At 46.9% G+C, this 14,813-nt stretch overlaps 3 protein-coding genes across 4 annotated transcripts in view; 2 read left to right on the top strand and 1 right to left on the bottom strand.

Moving 5' to 3' along the window:
* The window catches only part of LOC121714945 (tripartite motif-containing protein 16-like), a 1,397,702-nt gene that overhangs the window by 168,655 nt on the left and 1,214,234 nt on the right, over positions 1-14,813 (top strand). The gene's annotated exons all lie outside the window — the stretch shown is intronic.
* LOC121714987 (neurofilament light polypeptide-like) lies at positions 1,036-6,273 on the bottom strand. Its single transcript, XM_042100265.1, has 4 exons — positions 5,089-6,273; positions 4,564-4,688; positions 3,854-4,260; positions 1,036-1,729 (listed from the first exon to the last, which is right to left on the bottom strand). The coding sequence occupies exons 1-4, from the start codon at positions 6,091-6,093 to the stop codon at positions 1,545-1,547; spliced, it is 1,722 nt and encodes a 573-aa protein (XP_041956199.1). The 5' UTR covers positions 6,094-6,273; the 3' UTR covers positions 1,036-1,544.
* LOC121715631 (neurofilament medium polypeptide-like) lies at positions 7,482-13,230 on the top strand. The gene is made up of 3 exons (XM_042101500.1): positions 7,482-8,573; positions 10,387-10,511; positions 10,963-13,230. Exons 1-3 carry the CDS (start codon positions 7,566-7,568, stop codon positions 12,800-12,802), a joined length of 2,973 nt encoding a protein of 990 aa, XP_041957434.1. The 5' UTR covers positions 7,482-7,565; the 3' UTR covers positions 12,803-13,230.

Raw genomic sequence — 14,813 nt, forward strand, 5'->3', positions numbered from 1 at the left:
GGGAGAAATCACTAGCAGTTACACATTACACATTCATTTTAAAATCAGATGAGATTCAGCTGAACACAGTTCCATCAAACTAATTCGCCCTCAATTTCCTGATGTTGACAACAAACTTGCCTGGTACCTAACATTCAATGTTAGCATAATTAGCTTGCTAACTAACCAACTTTATATTGTTATATGGGCTTATTCATAATGTACATTAGCCAACCCAAATAAGCTATTCAAACAGCTATTCTTTTCCAAATATGGTCTTTGGTCTTTATAATTTGTCTTTTTAAGTTTAGCTTTTTGAGGCAACCAGTTTATCTTTGAAGTAATGTCAGTGTTTAGCCTTGAGAGTCACATGCCATAACACCAAATTATGTTTTATATACAAAGTTCAGGAGGAGCCCTTAGGTTTGATTGACAGCCATCACTCACCCAACTTCCATTTGTAGGAGATCATTAAACCCTCCTTACCTGCTCACTACATCAAGCTCTGGAGTTGCAAAGCCGTCTCCCTTTCTCCATTTCCCTATTAGCTCGAAGCTCATATTACCCCTTATCTATAGGGGATATCAGCTCATATTACCCCTTATCTATAGGGGATATCAGCTCATATTACCCCTTATCTATAGGCATATTACCCCTTATATATAGGGGATATCAGCTCATATCACCCCTTATCTATAGGGGATATCAGCTCATATTACCCCTTATCTATAGGCATATTACCCCTTATATATAGGGGATATCAGCTCATATTACCCCTTATCTATAGGGGATATCAGCTCATATTACCCCTTATATATAGGGAATATCAGCTCATATTACCCCTTATCTATAGGGGATATCAGCTCATATTACCCCTTATCTATAGGGGGTGTCAGCAGACATCACTAGCATGTGAACTCCATTATTGCAATCCCACGACCACGGCCTGCTTCCAAGCAAAATATGCTTATTCTCAGTACTCAGTGTAAAGCAATTCAATGGACGAACTAGTGAACTGACTCACTTCATTCATTCATAATGACACTTGGACCAAAGTGAAGTGAAGCAGTTTAAGACTTTATTTGTACATCATCATGGTCCCTCTCTGAAGGATTCTAAGGCATTTGGATCATGTTTTAAGCACACTTGTGTTAAGGTTACAGGCAGGTTTTGGCTCCAAACTCGTACGCTAACTGCATTGCCTGGGGGATTGCTCAGCCTCTTTACACACAGAACAAGCAGTCACACTCTTACTCATAGCTAACAGTTGTTGCGTAGACAAATGAAACCATCACACACAAACACACACTGGAGGTCCATGCATACACTCAGCACTAGCTCCTGGTAGGGTTCTTGCTTACAGCCACAATGTTGGTTTGCATTTGGAGTTGGACATTCATAATGATGACAACAGTGTGTGTGTGTGTCTGTGAGTGTGTGTGTGTGTATGTGTGTGTATTTTTGTGTGCATGTGTGTGTGTGTGTGCACGCGAGTGTTTAGGAGAGATGTGTTGAGATGCCATTCATTAAAGTCACTTAGCACCGTGGGTCTGGTTGCATCTGGTCTACTTTTTCTTTGGTTTAGTTTCTGCTTCACTCTTCTTCTCCTCCTCTGGACTCTTCTTGTCCTCTCCTTTCTCCTCCTTCTCTTCTTCATCTCCTCCCTCTTCCTCCTCTCCTCCCTCCTTCTCTCCCTCTTCTCCTCCTTCAGCATCTTCCTCCTCTTCTCCTGCCTCCTCTTCCTCACCACCTGCGTCCTCTGTTGGGGAAAGAAACACAAAGTGCTTTAAACCCAGTCATTCCATGTCATATCATCTCATGGAACTCTCAGACTTAACATGGATGGGGTCTCATGATGATATTTGTTTGTTTGTTCACTCATAAATATAAACACAGCACATGATGAGACTTTTGGTGCTGTGAGGGAATTTACTGTTACTGTTTAATGTTTAATGTATGAGGTCTAATTACATGTTTAATGTATGAGGTCATAGATCAGTGTATGAGATATGTGAATAAAGCACTCATAGACAGGGTTGGATCAGATTACTTTGAAATGTAATCCATTACTGACTACAAATTACATGGTAATTTTTGTAATCAGTAACGTAATCAGTTGGATTACCAAAAACATGTAACGTAATCTGATTACTTTAGGATTACTTTTAGATTACTTCAATAAATATGCCCATTAAGTAAAAGACACCACCACAGAATTGATGAAAGAAGTCTTATTCTCTTTTTCTCCACTCTTCTCTAAACATGCACAACTCAGCTTAACCTTTATAAAGGCACACCTGGACAAAGAATTTAGCTTTCGCTTTTTTTGACCCAGGAACATGGCCTGAGATTGGCATAAAAAAGGGAAGCATTAAACCCAAATGACACCATTTCAATTGTGGGGGTGAGAAAATTATTATTTTGGGATGTTTTTCAACCAGGGGGGCCTGGTGACTTTCTCAAAGTAAACAGTAACACTAAAACAAGAGGCTACATTAAGATTAGGAGGAAAAGATCAGGCAGTGTGCCGAGAGACCTGCCCCAATAGTATGTAAGTTAGTAGTGAGTATATCTTTTGATCCCGTGAGGGACATTTGGTCTCTGCATTTACCCCAATCCGTGAATTAGTGAAGTCGAACCAGCAAGCCCAAAAGCCGAAGCCCTAACCAGTAGGCCATGGCTGCCCCAAAAGGCAGCATTTGAATGTTAAGCCACACAATGATCCAAAACATACAGCCAAACAAGGCAAGGAATGGTTAACAGAGAACAATATCAACATTTTAGAGCGAACCTCAATATGTCAAAAAAGGCCAAAGTGATGGCAAATAATTGTTCCTGCCTCAGAAACCAGATTGCTGCTAAAAAGGTGCAGTCTACAATCATTGTGGAGACATGAAGAGGCTTGGTGGGTATTATGAACCATTTTGAGAGCTGTGGTGGTAAAAATAGATGTTTCCAGTGATTGTTTAAAAAGGGTATAAATAATTTTGAACAAGCAATTTTTCATAAAAATTTTAAAAAAGATCAAAACATTCCATGTTATTCCATGTTTTTACCACATTGTCTTGTAACCTTTTGGCATGTGCAAGTGTAATTTTAAAGGAACCATATGTAAGAAATGTATTAATCATAAATTAATCATAAAATGGCCCTGATATGTCACTAGACATTAAGAAATCATGTTCATTTCAAATACTTATATCACTGACAACAGTAGTCCAGCCAGGATATTGTCATTTTTAAAATGATGTTGCAGCCCTCAACTGATGTTGATGTGTTTTGTCATGTCATGTTGTGTTTTGGCCTGATGCGCCACCCTCTACCTATCTACTAATCACGAAGTCAGTAGTGTTTCGGCATCCGGGTTGGCAACCTCGAGTCAGGGGGGAGGGGATACACTGCTCTACAGTAATTTAAAGGTGATTGCAGTACCAGTTTTGGCCACAATCTTACATATGGTTCCTTTAAGTAAGAACAGACATATTGGTCAAGAGAAAATCAATATTTGCCAGGGGTATAAATATTTTTGTTCTTAACTATATCTTAAAAAAGTCTAAAAAGTGAAAGACTTGTCAAATTAAAAGATAGCTAGGCTATCATAAAAAAGTTGCATTGTTTGCATGATAAAATGTAATCAGGTAATCCCCAACAATGTAACTGTAATCTGATTACACAATTTTTTTATTGTAATCTGGGCTGATTATAGTTACTTGATTTTTGTAATCTGATTACGTAATCCAGATTACATGTAATCCGTTACTACCCAACCCTGCTCATAGATGACTATATGAGATCTGTAAATATAACACTCGTAGATGATGTCTGTGGTATGAGAGGATCACTCGTGTGATGCACATGAGATTTTGTCACTCACCCTCTCCTTCTCCCTCCTTCACTTCCTGTGCCTCTTCCTCACCCTCTCCCTCTTCCTCCTCTTCCTCTTTTTCGTCTTCATCACCTTCTCCCTCATTTCCTCCCTCCTCTTCCTCCTCCTTCTCCTCTTCTTCCTCTTCCTCCTTCTCCTCCTCCTCCTCCTCCTCCTTCGCTGGGCTGGCCTCGGCCTGTTGAGCCCGGCTGGAGGTTATCAGGTCGTCGCTGAAGAGAGAGGAGCTGAGGAGGCGTGTTCCCAGCAGGTAGGGGGCGCCAGAGCTCAGGCTGGCCTGCACGGAGAAGACGGGCCGGCCAAAGGAGGGTGTGGATGAGATGGTGTGTGAGAAGACGCTGGACATGCCCCCGACTCCACCCACATTGAAGCGTGTCTCCTCCCCCTCCAGCAGCTTCCTGTGGGACAGAGAGAGAGAGAGAGGGAGAAAGAGAGAGAGAGAGAAAGAGTGTGTGTAGGAGAGAAAGAGAGAGGGAGAAAGAGAGAGGGAGAGAAGAGAGGGAGAGAGAACAAGATAGAAGGACAGAGGGAGAGAAGAGTTTTAGAATACTATGGAACATTTTCATAGACTTCACAGAGCTTGTGAGTTTTTCATTGGTTGTTTTCAGAAACTCTACTAAACACAAAGAGATTCTGACCTGATGGACCTTGCACTGGTGTTTACCACCCTGTATGGGACTGCTGTGTTGCGCATGACTGACCTGTAGGCGGCGATCTCAATGTCCAGAGCCATCTTGACGTTGAGCAGGTCCTGATATTCCTTCAGGTAGCGTGCCATCTCGTTCTTCATGCTCCTCAGCTCATCTTCCAGCTGGGCAATCACGTCCTGGTGGGGACACAGAGGGGACGAGGATGGACAGAGATGGAGAAGGAGAGAAAGATGGACAAATATGACAAAACAGAGATAAAGTAACAATAACGTAAACAAGATGGAGAACTCGTCCTGCACTGAGCTGACCTCTGAAGTCCCCCAATATCACACACACACGCACACACACACATACAGGCGCACGCACACACATACACTGGCATGTCTATCATAGTCATCATGTGGTTCCAGTGGTCCCTACCTGCAATTTGACATGTCTGAAGTGATCCTTATCTGCATCTACAGTATTTACCACTTCCTGGCTGCACATTAGGAAATGGTAAATACATGCTACATACTTACTTCATGTCTCTGGCGGTTCATATCTGCATGCTAGCATGTCCTTGTCTGTTCTTACCTGCATGTTGGTGACCTCGGCGCTCTGTCTGTCCTCGGCCTCCAGGAGCTGCTGCTCCAGTGCGTGGTTGAGGCTCTGGCACGCCTGAATCTCCAGGTCGCGGGCTTTCAGCAGGCGTCGGAACTCACCCGCCTCATCGCGGGCCAGACGGATGTCATCGGTGTGGCGGGCCGTGGTCTCGGCCATAGTGCTGACCTTTGAGCGGAACCACTCCTCGGCGGACTGCATGTTCTGCTGCGCCAGGCGTTCGTACTGGCCCCTGATGTCACGCAGCGCGACCGACAGGTCCGGCTTGGCCACCTCTGTCTCCACGGAGACCTGGGAGCTGTAGCGGAGCTGGGCCTGCAGCTCGGTGATCTCGCCCTCGTGCAGCCGCTTGAGGAAGGCCATCTCGTCCAGCAGCATGTCCAGACGCTTCTCCTCCTCGGCTCGGCCCAGCGCCGCCTCCTCCGCCCCCTTACGCGCCTCCACCAGCCGGCCCTCGGACTCCTGGCGCGTCAGAACCTCGTTCTCGTAGCGGCCCTGCAGCGCCCTCAGGGCCTCCTCCAGCTGCCGACGGCGCTCCTGCGCGGCCTGACGCTCCTCCCGCGCCTGCTCCACGGCCGCGCGCAGCGCACGGACCTCCTGCTCGTAGATGGAGCGCAGGCAGGTGGGCTCACCATGGCGCTGTCGGAGCGCCTGCAGCTGGGCCTCCAGCGCGCGGTTCTGCTGCTCCAGGTGGTGCACGCGCTCGATGAAGCCGGCGAAGCGGTCGTTCAGCTCCTGCAGCTGCGCCTTCTCGGCCGTGCGCACGGCCTTCAGCTCCGAGCTCACCTGCGCCGCCTGGCCCAGGTCCAGCTCGCGGCCCGACGACGCGGTCAGCGCGTAGTGGGGGGTGGAGTAGGAGGTGAAGACGGAGCGGGAGCGAGACGGACCCCCGTAGCCACCGCTGCCACCGCTGCTGCGCAGCACCACCCTGCGGCGGTGGGAGGAGGGGAAGAAGGGGTCGAAGCCCAAAGAAGCCATGACAGCGTCGGGAGATCAGCCGTGCGGGAGACCAGAGAGATGACTGACACCAGAAAGGGAGAAAAGAGCAGAGAGAGATGAACACACACAGATGTTGAGGGGGTCTGTGCCTTCAGAGCTGCAGTGCAGGTCCCTTTTATAGCTGCAGTTGGGAGGAGACTGACGCAGGGAGGGGTCTTTACAGACTCTTATCATCATCAGGAGACCAGCCAGAGAGCAGGGAGGGAGGGAGAGGGAGAGACAGAGGGAGGGGAAGAGAGCGAGAGAGGGGGTGGAGAGAGAGAGGAGGGAGGGAGAGGTCAGTGAGTACAGAGAAGGAGCATTTGGACTTGGAGGAGAGTTTGAGTAATGCGCTGTCCTGCACTGATGGCTCACTAGCTGCTCACTCTCTCTCTCTCTCTTTCTCCTCTCATCTCTGTGTGTGCATCCTGCATTTTGTCAGCATCTAGTTGTGCATGTGTGTGTGTTTAGCAAATGTGTGTGTGTGTGTGTGTGTGTGTGTGTGAGTATGACCCCCTGGCTTTGCGTCTTTTGCGTGTTTAGTAAGTATGTGTGTGTGTTTAGTAGGAGTGTATGCGTGCGTGTGTGTGTGTGTGTGTGTGTGTGTGTGTGTGACCTCAGGAGTCTTGTCCCCTTGTGGGTCTGACTCAGCAGGTGCTGCCACCTGTATTGACTCTGCTTCCCCACTGAATACTTCCTGACACCACACCCACACACTGACACTCACAAACACACACACACAGCCATAAGCACATGAGCTTGCGGTTTCCATGGGAACAGAATTCAGGGTGTTTCCTCTTCAAAGGTTAACTCATTCACCTCAATGGAGCTGAAACGACCCTAACCTGGCACCAAACTGAACCCCAAGCCAAATTCAGACCCAAACCTGAACCTAACCAATAAAGGCTCACGTCAGCCACTCAACAAACACCTGAACCCTAACTCAGCCTCCCGCAGCCACAACCCACACCTGAGCCCCAACATTATAATATCATCATTGCTGAACTGCTGCGCACTGCACATCCTCACTGACACTAACAACCAGGACACACATAAATTAAATGTATTTCTAGGATGGACTACAGGTCAGATATACTATGTTTATGGTTCATTAATCAGTGTGTCATCATTTTTCATTCTAACTAATAAAATACACATGTTTAAGATTTGAAAGGGTGACATGTTTTGAGGTTACTAAATTACTTCCATTCTCGTTTTGAGGTGCCTAGTTTCCTATTCGCACTTTAACAGGCAACCATCACGAATTGTCTTTATCGCCACTCCAACCTGAAAAAACCTCCCATTCATCACTGTATTGATTTATGTAGACACGCAGCTGCGGCTCTATAAATACAGCGGGGCAACAGTCCACTGCATCTCCCCACACTCACCGCATTCTCACACTCGACATCTGGTCAGGACGCACCGACAGACGCACCATCTCCGCAGAGCACGCACACCGGGGCTGCACAATGGATGTCATCGGGGCTCCATCCCGCAGGAGAATGCTCGAGACTCGGAGCAACCGCTCATCCCCACCCGCCAGCCTAAGATCACACTCCTGGTCTCAGAGAAATCCGGGGTCCATGTCCATCTCCTACAAAAGAACTACCAAGATGCCAGCCAGCAGGGCGTACACGACCGCGCCAGACAACCTGGAACTTTCATCCGCATTCAACGGTGACCACACGCGCAACAACGAGAAGGAACAACTTCAAGGGTTGAATGACCGATTCTCCAGTTATATCGATAAAGTCCGGTATCTGGAAGAACAAAATAACCTGCTGGAGACTGAAATCCAAGAACTCCGGCAGAAAAAGTTCACTCAGTCGCAACTTAGTGATGCTTTCGACCAAGAGCTCGGCGAACTCCGCTCCGCGCTCGAGCAACTGCATAGAGAGAAAGTGCAGATTATTATTGATGCCGATAACGTCGAAGACGACATCCACCGTCTCAAAAACCGCTACGAGGATGAAGCCCGCTTTAGAGAAAAAATCGAGATGTCAATCCGGGAAATGAAGAAGGAAAAAGATGACTCGGATCTGATGAAATTGGATTTGGAGAACAAAGTTCAGTCCCTCCTGGATGAGGCAGACTTCCTGCGCAGTAACCATGAACAAGAGGTCAACGACCTCCTCGCGCAGCTCCAAGAGGCTCAAGTCCCGGTAGACATGCGGGAATACAGTAAAACGGACATCACCTCTGCGCTCCGAGAGATACGCGAGCAGCTGGACGGTCTCTCACCCCAAAACTTTCTTCAGGCGGAAGAGGTGTTCCAGTGCCGCTACGCCAAACTCACGGACGCTGCAGACCAGAACAAGGACGCGATCAAATCTGTCCGCGATGAGATCGCAGATTATCGCCGGCAGTTGCAGGTGAAGAACGTGGAACTGGAGGCTCTCCGCGGCACCAAAGAGTCCCTGGAGAGACAGCTGACTTACATCGAAGACCGGCATAACAACGACTTGGGCAGCTACCAGGTTAGTTTGGGCTCAGTGAAAATAATTGTAACTTCGACACTTTAACATTTAAATATTTAAACATTTATCAGTAAAACACTATCCTGTTGAATCAGTCTGCATATTGAAACGCACAAAATAAAAAAATGCACAGGCAGGGCTGTCGTGGATGCTAAACGGAAGTAAACGCAGTTTATCCACCTCTGAAATGTCAGAAATAGAGTTTATCCACCTCTTATTAGAGTTCATCTACCTCTCAAAAGAGTTTATTCACCAATTGCAACTTTTAACATTCAAAATTCACACTGTATTATCCACATTCACAATATGTACAATCATCAACACTCTAGGCACCATGTGATTCCACTGGCATTGTTATAAACATTGGACAATAATCTTCACCTTATACAAAATTGTTATGAATTCCTTTAAAAAAAATCTGATACCACATGGCGCAGTCCACCTTATCGTGATCACATAATTCATAGTTTACCCACCTCTTATTTTACCACTACACCCCTACACCCATATATGCATATGCATACAATGAAAACAGCATAAACTTAGTAAGAAATAGTCATAGTAATTTATTTATATATGCAGGAAGTAGCTAAGGTAGAGGTGCGCACATCCAAAACGCAGGTGCAGGACAAAAGGGTCAGACAATAAAAAAATAAAAAAATTGAATGTCCGCACACTTGCTCCCGTTTTGCTTTATCTTTTATTTCACCAAATATATGCAGGAAGTATAAACAAACCAGAGAGCACACCCGCTTCTGCCTGTGCTCTTATATTATATTATATTATATTATATTATATAAATTATAATATAATAGAATATAATAGAACAGAATAGAATGTACTTTATTGTCATGCCTATGAAATGTTTTATTTTGAGACAAAATTAAATATATAAATGAAATATGAAATAAATAAATGAAATATGAAATAAATACATAAAAGATAAAATATAAATACTACATATTGACATTGACATCCATACGATCTTGCAATGGCCATAAAATAAATAAGTCAGTCACCCATCAAGGCAAGACCTAGGCAGGATCTAGCCCCTGATTTGTTGCTGCCTGCAGCCTAGCGACCCATCACCTGCCTATGACAACTCTGCCCGGATCCCTGGCCCGTCTGCCGACCCACCACATGCCCTTTGACAACTCCCTTCCCCTGGACAATTCCAACGCTGGACTATTTGCACTTTCTGTCACTAAATCATGATTAATGCATTATCATACCGGATACGTAATCATCCCACCTTTTGTAACTTTCACCTCAGGTGCTTTAAACACCATGTCCTATTCTCTACACCTGACTATCATATGCATTTGTCATGTATACACAGACCTTACTGTCCTGTATTGACCCTAGGCAGATGGGTCAGGCCCTTGAGTCGTGGATCTGCTCGAGGTTTCTTCCTATGTATCTCCAATTCTAGGGAGTTTTTCCTCGCCCTTGTTACCCATGGGCCTTCTTTATTTTCTTTTCTTCCTTTCTTTTCTTTTTTCTCTGATTGCCTACATTCTGTAAAGCGCCATGATACATGTGTAATGTTTTGGCGCTCTATAAGCACAATAAATTGAATTGAATTGAATTGAAAAACATCATACTTGGTGGGCGTGATGGGCAGTTGCTATGATGAAAGGAATAAAGTTACTCATTGACAGAAGCTAAAAGCTAGTGCTAACAGCGACAACCTAACTGTTTTCATTCAGAAAGATTCTGTTGCTTACTCTTGGCTGAAAGATGTCGGGATGTAAAAGCTAGTGCTGTCGAAAGATGTGTTGCTGATGAGACTCTTCTCTTTCCCGTCTCCCAGGAGATGATTCATCAGCTGGAGCGGGAGCTGAAGGGCATGAAAGGTGAGATGGGTCACCACCTCAGGGAATACCAGGACCTGCTCAACGCCAAGATGGCCCTGGACGCTGAGATCGCAGCCTACAGGTGAATCACCCTGCTGAATGATGCAGTGTTTTGACATGTGTTGTACAGGTGAATCACCCTGCTGAATGATGCAGTGTTTTGACATGTGTTGTACAGGTGAATCACCCTGCTGAATGATGCAGTGTGTTGACATGTGTTGTACAGGTGAATCTCTTTGCTGAATGATGCAGTGTGTTGACATGTGTTGTACAGGTGAATCTCTTTGCTGAATGATGCAGTGTGTTGACATGTGTTGTACAGGTGAATCTCTTTGCTGAATGATGCAGTGTGTTGACATGTGTTGTACAGGTGAATCTCTTTGCTGAATGATGCAGTGTGTTGACATGTGTTGTACAGGTGAATCTCTTTGCTGAATGATGCAGTGTGTTGACATGTGTTGTACAGGTGAATCTCTTTGCTGAATGATGCAGTGTGTTGCATAAGTGTGTTCACACCTCCTGTGTCTGTGCAGAAAACTACTGGAGGGGGAGGAGACTCGCTTCAGGCCATTTGCTGACTCTTTCCCAAGCCCCGCCTTCCCATACTGTCAGCCAATGACCTCCTCTAAAGGGAAGAAGGAAGACAAGAAGGCGGACCTGAACGATGACCTGGCTGCTGTAGTGGAGGAACTCCAGAAGGAGGAGGAGGCCGTGGAGGAAGAGGTGGCTGTCTCCAAGCGACCCAAACTGAGCGCTACTCCCCCTACAGGAGAGGAGGAGGAGGGTGGAGAAGAGGGAGGTGAAGAGGGTGAGGGAGAGGAAGAAGAGTCTGCTATTGGGGAAACACAACTGAGCAGTACCAAAGCTCAAAAGGCTGGTGCTGAAGAAGAGGAGGAGGAAGATGAAGCACAGGAGTCAGGAGAGAAAGACAAAAAGAGTGACTCAGAGGGAGAGGAAGGAGAACAGGCAGGTGACAAGAAAGAGGTGAAGGAGGCAGCAGCACCTGATCAGAAGCAGGAGGATCAGGTGGAGGAGCTGAGGAGTCCCCCAAAGACTCCTGGCAGCCCCAAAGGGGAGGAGCAGAAGAGTCCCCCCAAGTCTCCAGGCAGCCCAAAAGAGGAGGAGCAGAAGAGTCCTCCCAAGTCTCCAGGCAGCCCAAAAGAGGAGGAGCAGAAGAGTCCCCCCAAGTCTCCAGGCAGCCCAAAAGAGGAGGAGCAGAAGAGTTCTCCTAAGTCTCCTGGTAGCCCCAAAGAGGAGCAGGACAAGGAGCTGAAGAGTCCCCTCAAGGCTCCCGTCAGCCCCAAAGAGGAGGAGCAGAAGAGTCCTCCCAAGTCTCCTGGCAGCCCCAAAGAGGAGGAGCAGAAGAGTCCCCCCAAGTCTCCAGGCAGCCCAAAAGAGGAGGAGCAGAAGAGTTCTCATAAGTCTCCTGGTAGCCCCAAAGAGGAGCAGGACAAGGAGCTGAAGAGTCCCCTCAAGGCTCCCGTCAGCCCCAAAGAGGAGGAGCAGAAGAGTCCTCCCAAGTCTCCTGGCAGCCCCAAAGAGGAGGAGCAGAAGAGTCCCCCCAAGACTCCTGGCAGCCCCAAAGAGGAAGAGCAGAAGAGTCCCCCTAAGACACCTAGCAGCCCCAAAGAGGAGCAGGACAAGGAGCTGAAGAGTCCTCTCAAGGCTCCCGTCAGCCCCAAAGAGGAGGAGCAGAAGAGTCCTCCCAAGTCTCCTGGCAGCCCCAAAGAGGAGGAGCAGAAGAGTCCCCCCAAGACTCCTGGCAGCCCCAAAGAGGAGGAGCAGAAGAGTCCCCCTAAGACACCTAGCAGCCCCAAAGAGGAGGTGAAGGAGAAGGAGCTGAAGAGTCCCCCTAAGTCTCCTGGCAGCCCCAAAGAGGAGGAGCAGAAGAGTCCCCCCAAGACTCCTGGCAGCCCCAAAAAGGAGGAGCAGAAGAGTCCCCCCAAGACTGCTGGCAGCCCCAAAGAGGAGGAGCAGATGAGTCCCCCCAAGACACCTAGCAGCCCCAAAGAGGAGGTGCAGGAGAAGGAGTTGAAGAGTCCCCCCAAGACTCCTGGCAGCCCCAAAGAGGAGGAGCTGAAGAGTCCCCCCAAGTCTCCTGGAAGCCCCAAAGAGGAGGTGCAGAAGAGTCCCCCCAAGTCTCCTGGCAGCCCCAAAGAGGAGGAGCAGAAGAGTCCCTCCAAGACTCCTGGCAGCCCCAAAGAGGAGAAGGTCCTCACCCGCACTGAAGAAACCATCAGCAATGAAGACCAGGTGGCGGCCAAGCCTGCCAAGAAGAGCAAGCCAGCAGAAGAGGTCAAAGACTCCAAAACCACCGCCAAAAAAGCAGGAAAGACATCTGCCCCAGCCGCTAAAGAAGTGAAGGAGAAGTAAACTCAGAGCAGGGCGAGAGTAGACAAAGAGTCAAAACCACTAAGACAAGCTCCACAGCAAGAGACTATAACTGCATGTAATGCTGAGGATGGTGAGGGAGATTTGGGCAGTGTCAGGGACAGGAGCTATATGAGCGCTAATATGAAGCCAGAGGCACATTAAATTTAGTGATAAATCTCAAAGGCGCAAACTCTCCGTCAAGTCCCAAAGGTGCGACTCCCTCAAACGTGTCGGTGACCTCTGGTCTGCTCTGACCCCACTGACCTGCCGGCTGTGCTATGCTGCAGGCGCTTCCCGCCTTAATTGCGCCGCAAGCCCGGTGCGCTCAGCTGTGAAACATACAAACACAAACACAAACACTGCTGTTTACAACTCCAGAGCAATATGGAAAACCCATTGCCTTAATAAAGCAATACAGATCTTCCAAGCATGGTGTGTGTGTGTCTCTGATAGGGGGATATTTGTGTCTGCACGTGTTCAGTGACCTTTGGGTTTCTACTCATTTTTACTAATTCAATTATCATATAACATTGACAAACAATTTAGTGACATAACTCTATCCTTTAACAGTGTGGATAATCTAAGTACAATAAAGTTATCATTACTCCAGCAGATCTCACTTCTGTCAAGACTAATTGTAACATCAACTTAAACAAATTAGATGATTTGCTTAACTTTTGTGAGCTTATAAGTGAAAAAAAAACTTATTTAACTTATTAATTTAGAGTGACCCTTACATGCCCTAAATAATCTAGTGTGGCCATAAACTGAATGTGATACTGTGATGTTTTACTTACCTGATCTAACCAGAAACAAGTATATAAGTATAAGTTCATATACTCTTTTGATCCCGTGAGGGAAATTTGGTCTCTGCATTTATCCCAATCCGTGAATTAGTGAAACACACTCAGCACACAGTGAACACACAGTGAGGTGAAGCACACACTAATCCCGGCACAGTGAGCTGCCTGCAACAACAGTGGCACTGGGGGGAGCAGTGAGGGGTTTGGTGCAGGGTCGGACTGGGAACAAAATTCGGCCCTGACAATTTTCTCCTGGACCGGCCCACCACTGGACCGAGCCCCCCCCCCCCAAACACACACACACATAGCCTACACACACACACACAAGCCCACCGATACCAAAATCCCCCCCTGATTCCCCCCCATAAATAACAAACACACAGTATCATGCAACACTTCATAAACTGAACCCAAACATTTAGATTTGGACCTATAGGTTATTATAATCACAATAACACGGGGGTCCGGGGGGTCTCTCCGGGATTTTTTTTTTAAATTCTGGTTGCTAATCACACCATTTTAAAGTGATTTGAGAGGGACAGGATTCAGGGATAGGCTACTAAAGATATGCTCATCTTCTGTCTGTCTCACGTCATGTTACCCCATGCATTAAACCACATGTCACTGCTTGACTAAATGAAAAATATAGGCTACTGAACATGCATGGAGATCGTCATAGTTGACAGAAATTACGATTTGTGCCAACATGTTGTAGAAACACAACTACAGCCTTTATGCCTATTTGGTTATAGTCAGCGATTCACATTAACTGTAGGCTATCACCACAAGTGTATACTAAACGTTTTTGCCCAAGTTTGTGTGCCGTCATCACATTTTGCAAAATTAGGCTACCTTCGTTACTAACCTACACTGTACCAGTTGATACTTTTTACGTGCATCGACCCGGAGTTTTTTTTTATGTTGACAGACAAACCGCACTACAGTAGCCTACATGGTGAAGTAAATGGAAGCTCTTGGTAGCGCGTGCAACTAACGTCTATAAAAACAATATATTTATGGAATAAAACTAGACACCTCTGATTGCTGTTTACGTTTAAACTGTGATGATGTGAACACCAGCCAGCGGAGGGCACTTATAGAGCCTAGGCTACCAGCATGGACTAATCTATATTTCCCCACAAACCAAGCGGCTGCTTGGACAAATCCACTTGAGGGGTGGGGCAGGGGGGCGCGATCGTAACACACAC

Source organism: Alosa sapidissima, chromosome 8 (genome assembly GCF_018492685.1).
Source record: "Alosa sapidissima isolate fAloSap1 chromosome 8, fAloSap1.pri, whole genome shotgun sequence".
Classification (NCBI taxonomy): Eukaryota; Metazoa; Chordata; class Actinopteri; order Clupeiformes; family Clupeidae; genus Alosa; species Alosa sapidissima.

Coding starts and splice junctions, on each gene's coding strand:
- LOC121714987 (XM_042100265.1), bottom strand. CDS start 6,093: ATGGCTTCTTTGGGCTTCGACCCCTTCTTCCCCTCCTCCCACCGCCGC. Junction 4,689..5,088: donor CCGAGGTCACCAACATGCAG/GTAAGAACAGAC, acceptor TGTCCCCACCAG/GACGTGATTGCCCAGCTGGA. Junction 4,261..4,563: donor ATTGAGATCGCCGCCTACAG/GTCAGTCATGCG, acceptor TCTGTCCCACAG/GAAGCTGCTGGAGGGGGAGG.
- LOC121715631 (XM_042101500.1), top strand. CDS start 7,566: ATGGATGTCATCGGGGCTCCATCCCGCAGGAGAATGCTCGAGACTCGG. Junction 8,574..10,386: donor ACGACTTGGGCAGCTACCAG/GTTAGTTTGGGC, acceptor CCCGTCTCCCAG/GAGATGATTCATCAGCTGGA. Junction 10,512..10,962: donor GCTGAGATCGCAGCCTACAG/GTGAATCACCCT, acceptor GTGTCTGTGCAG/AAAACTACTGGAGGGGGAGG.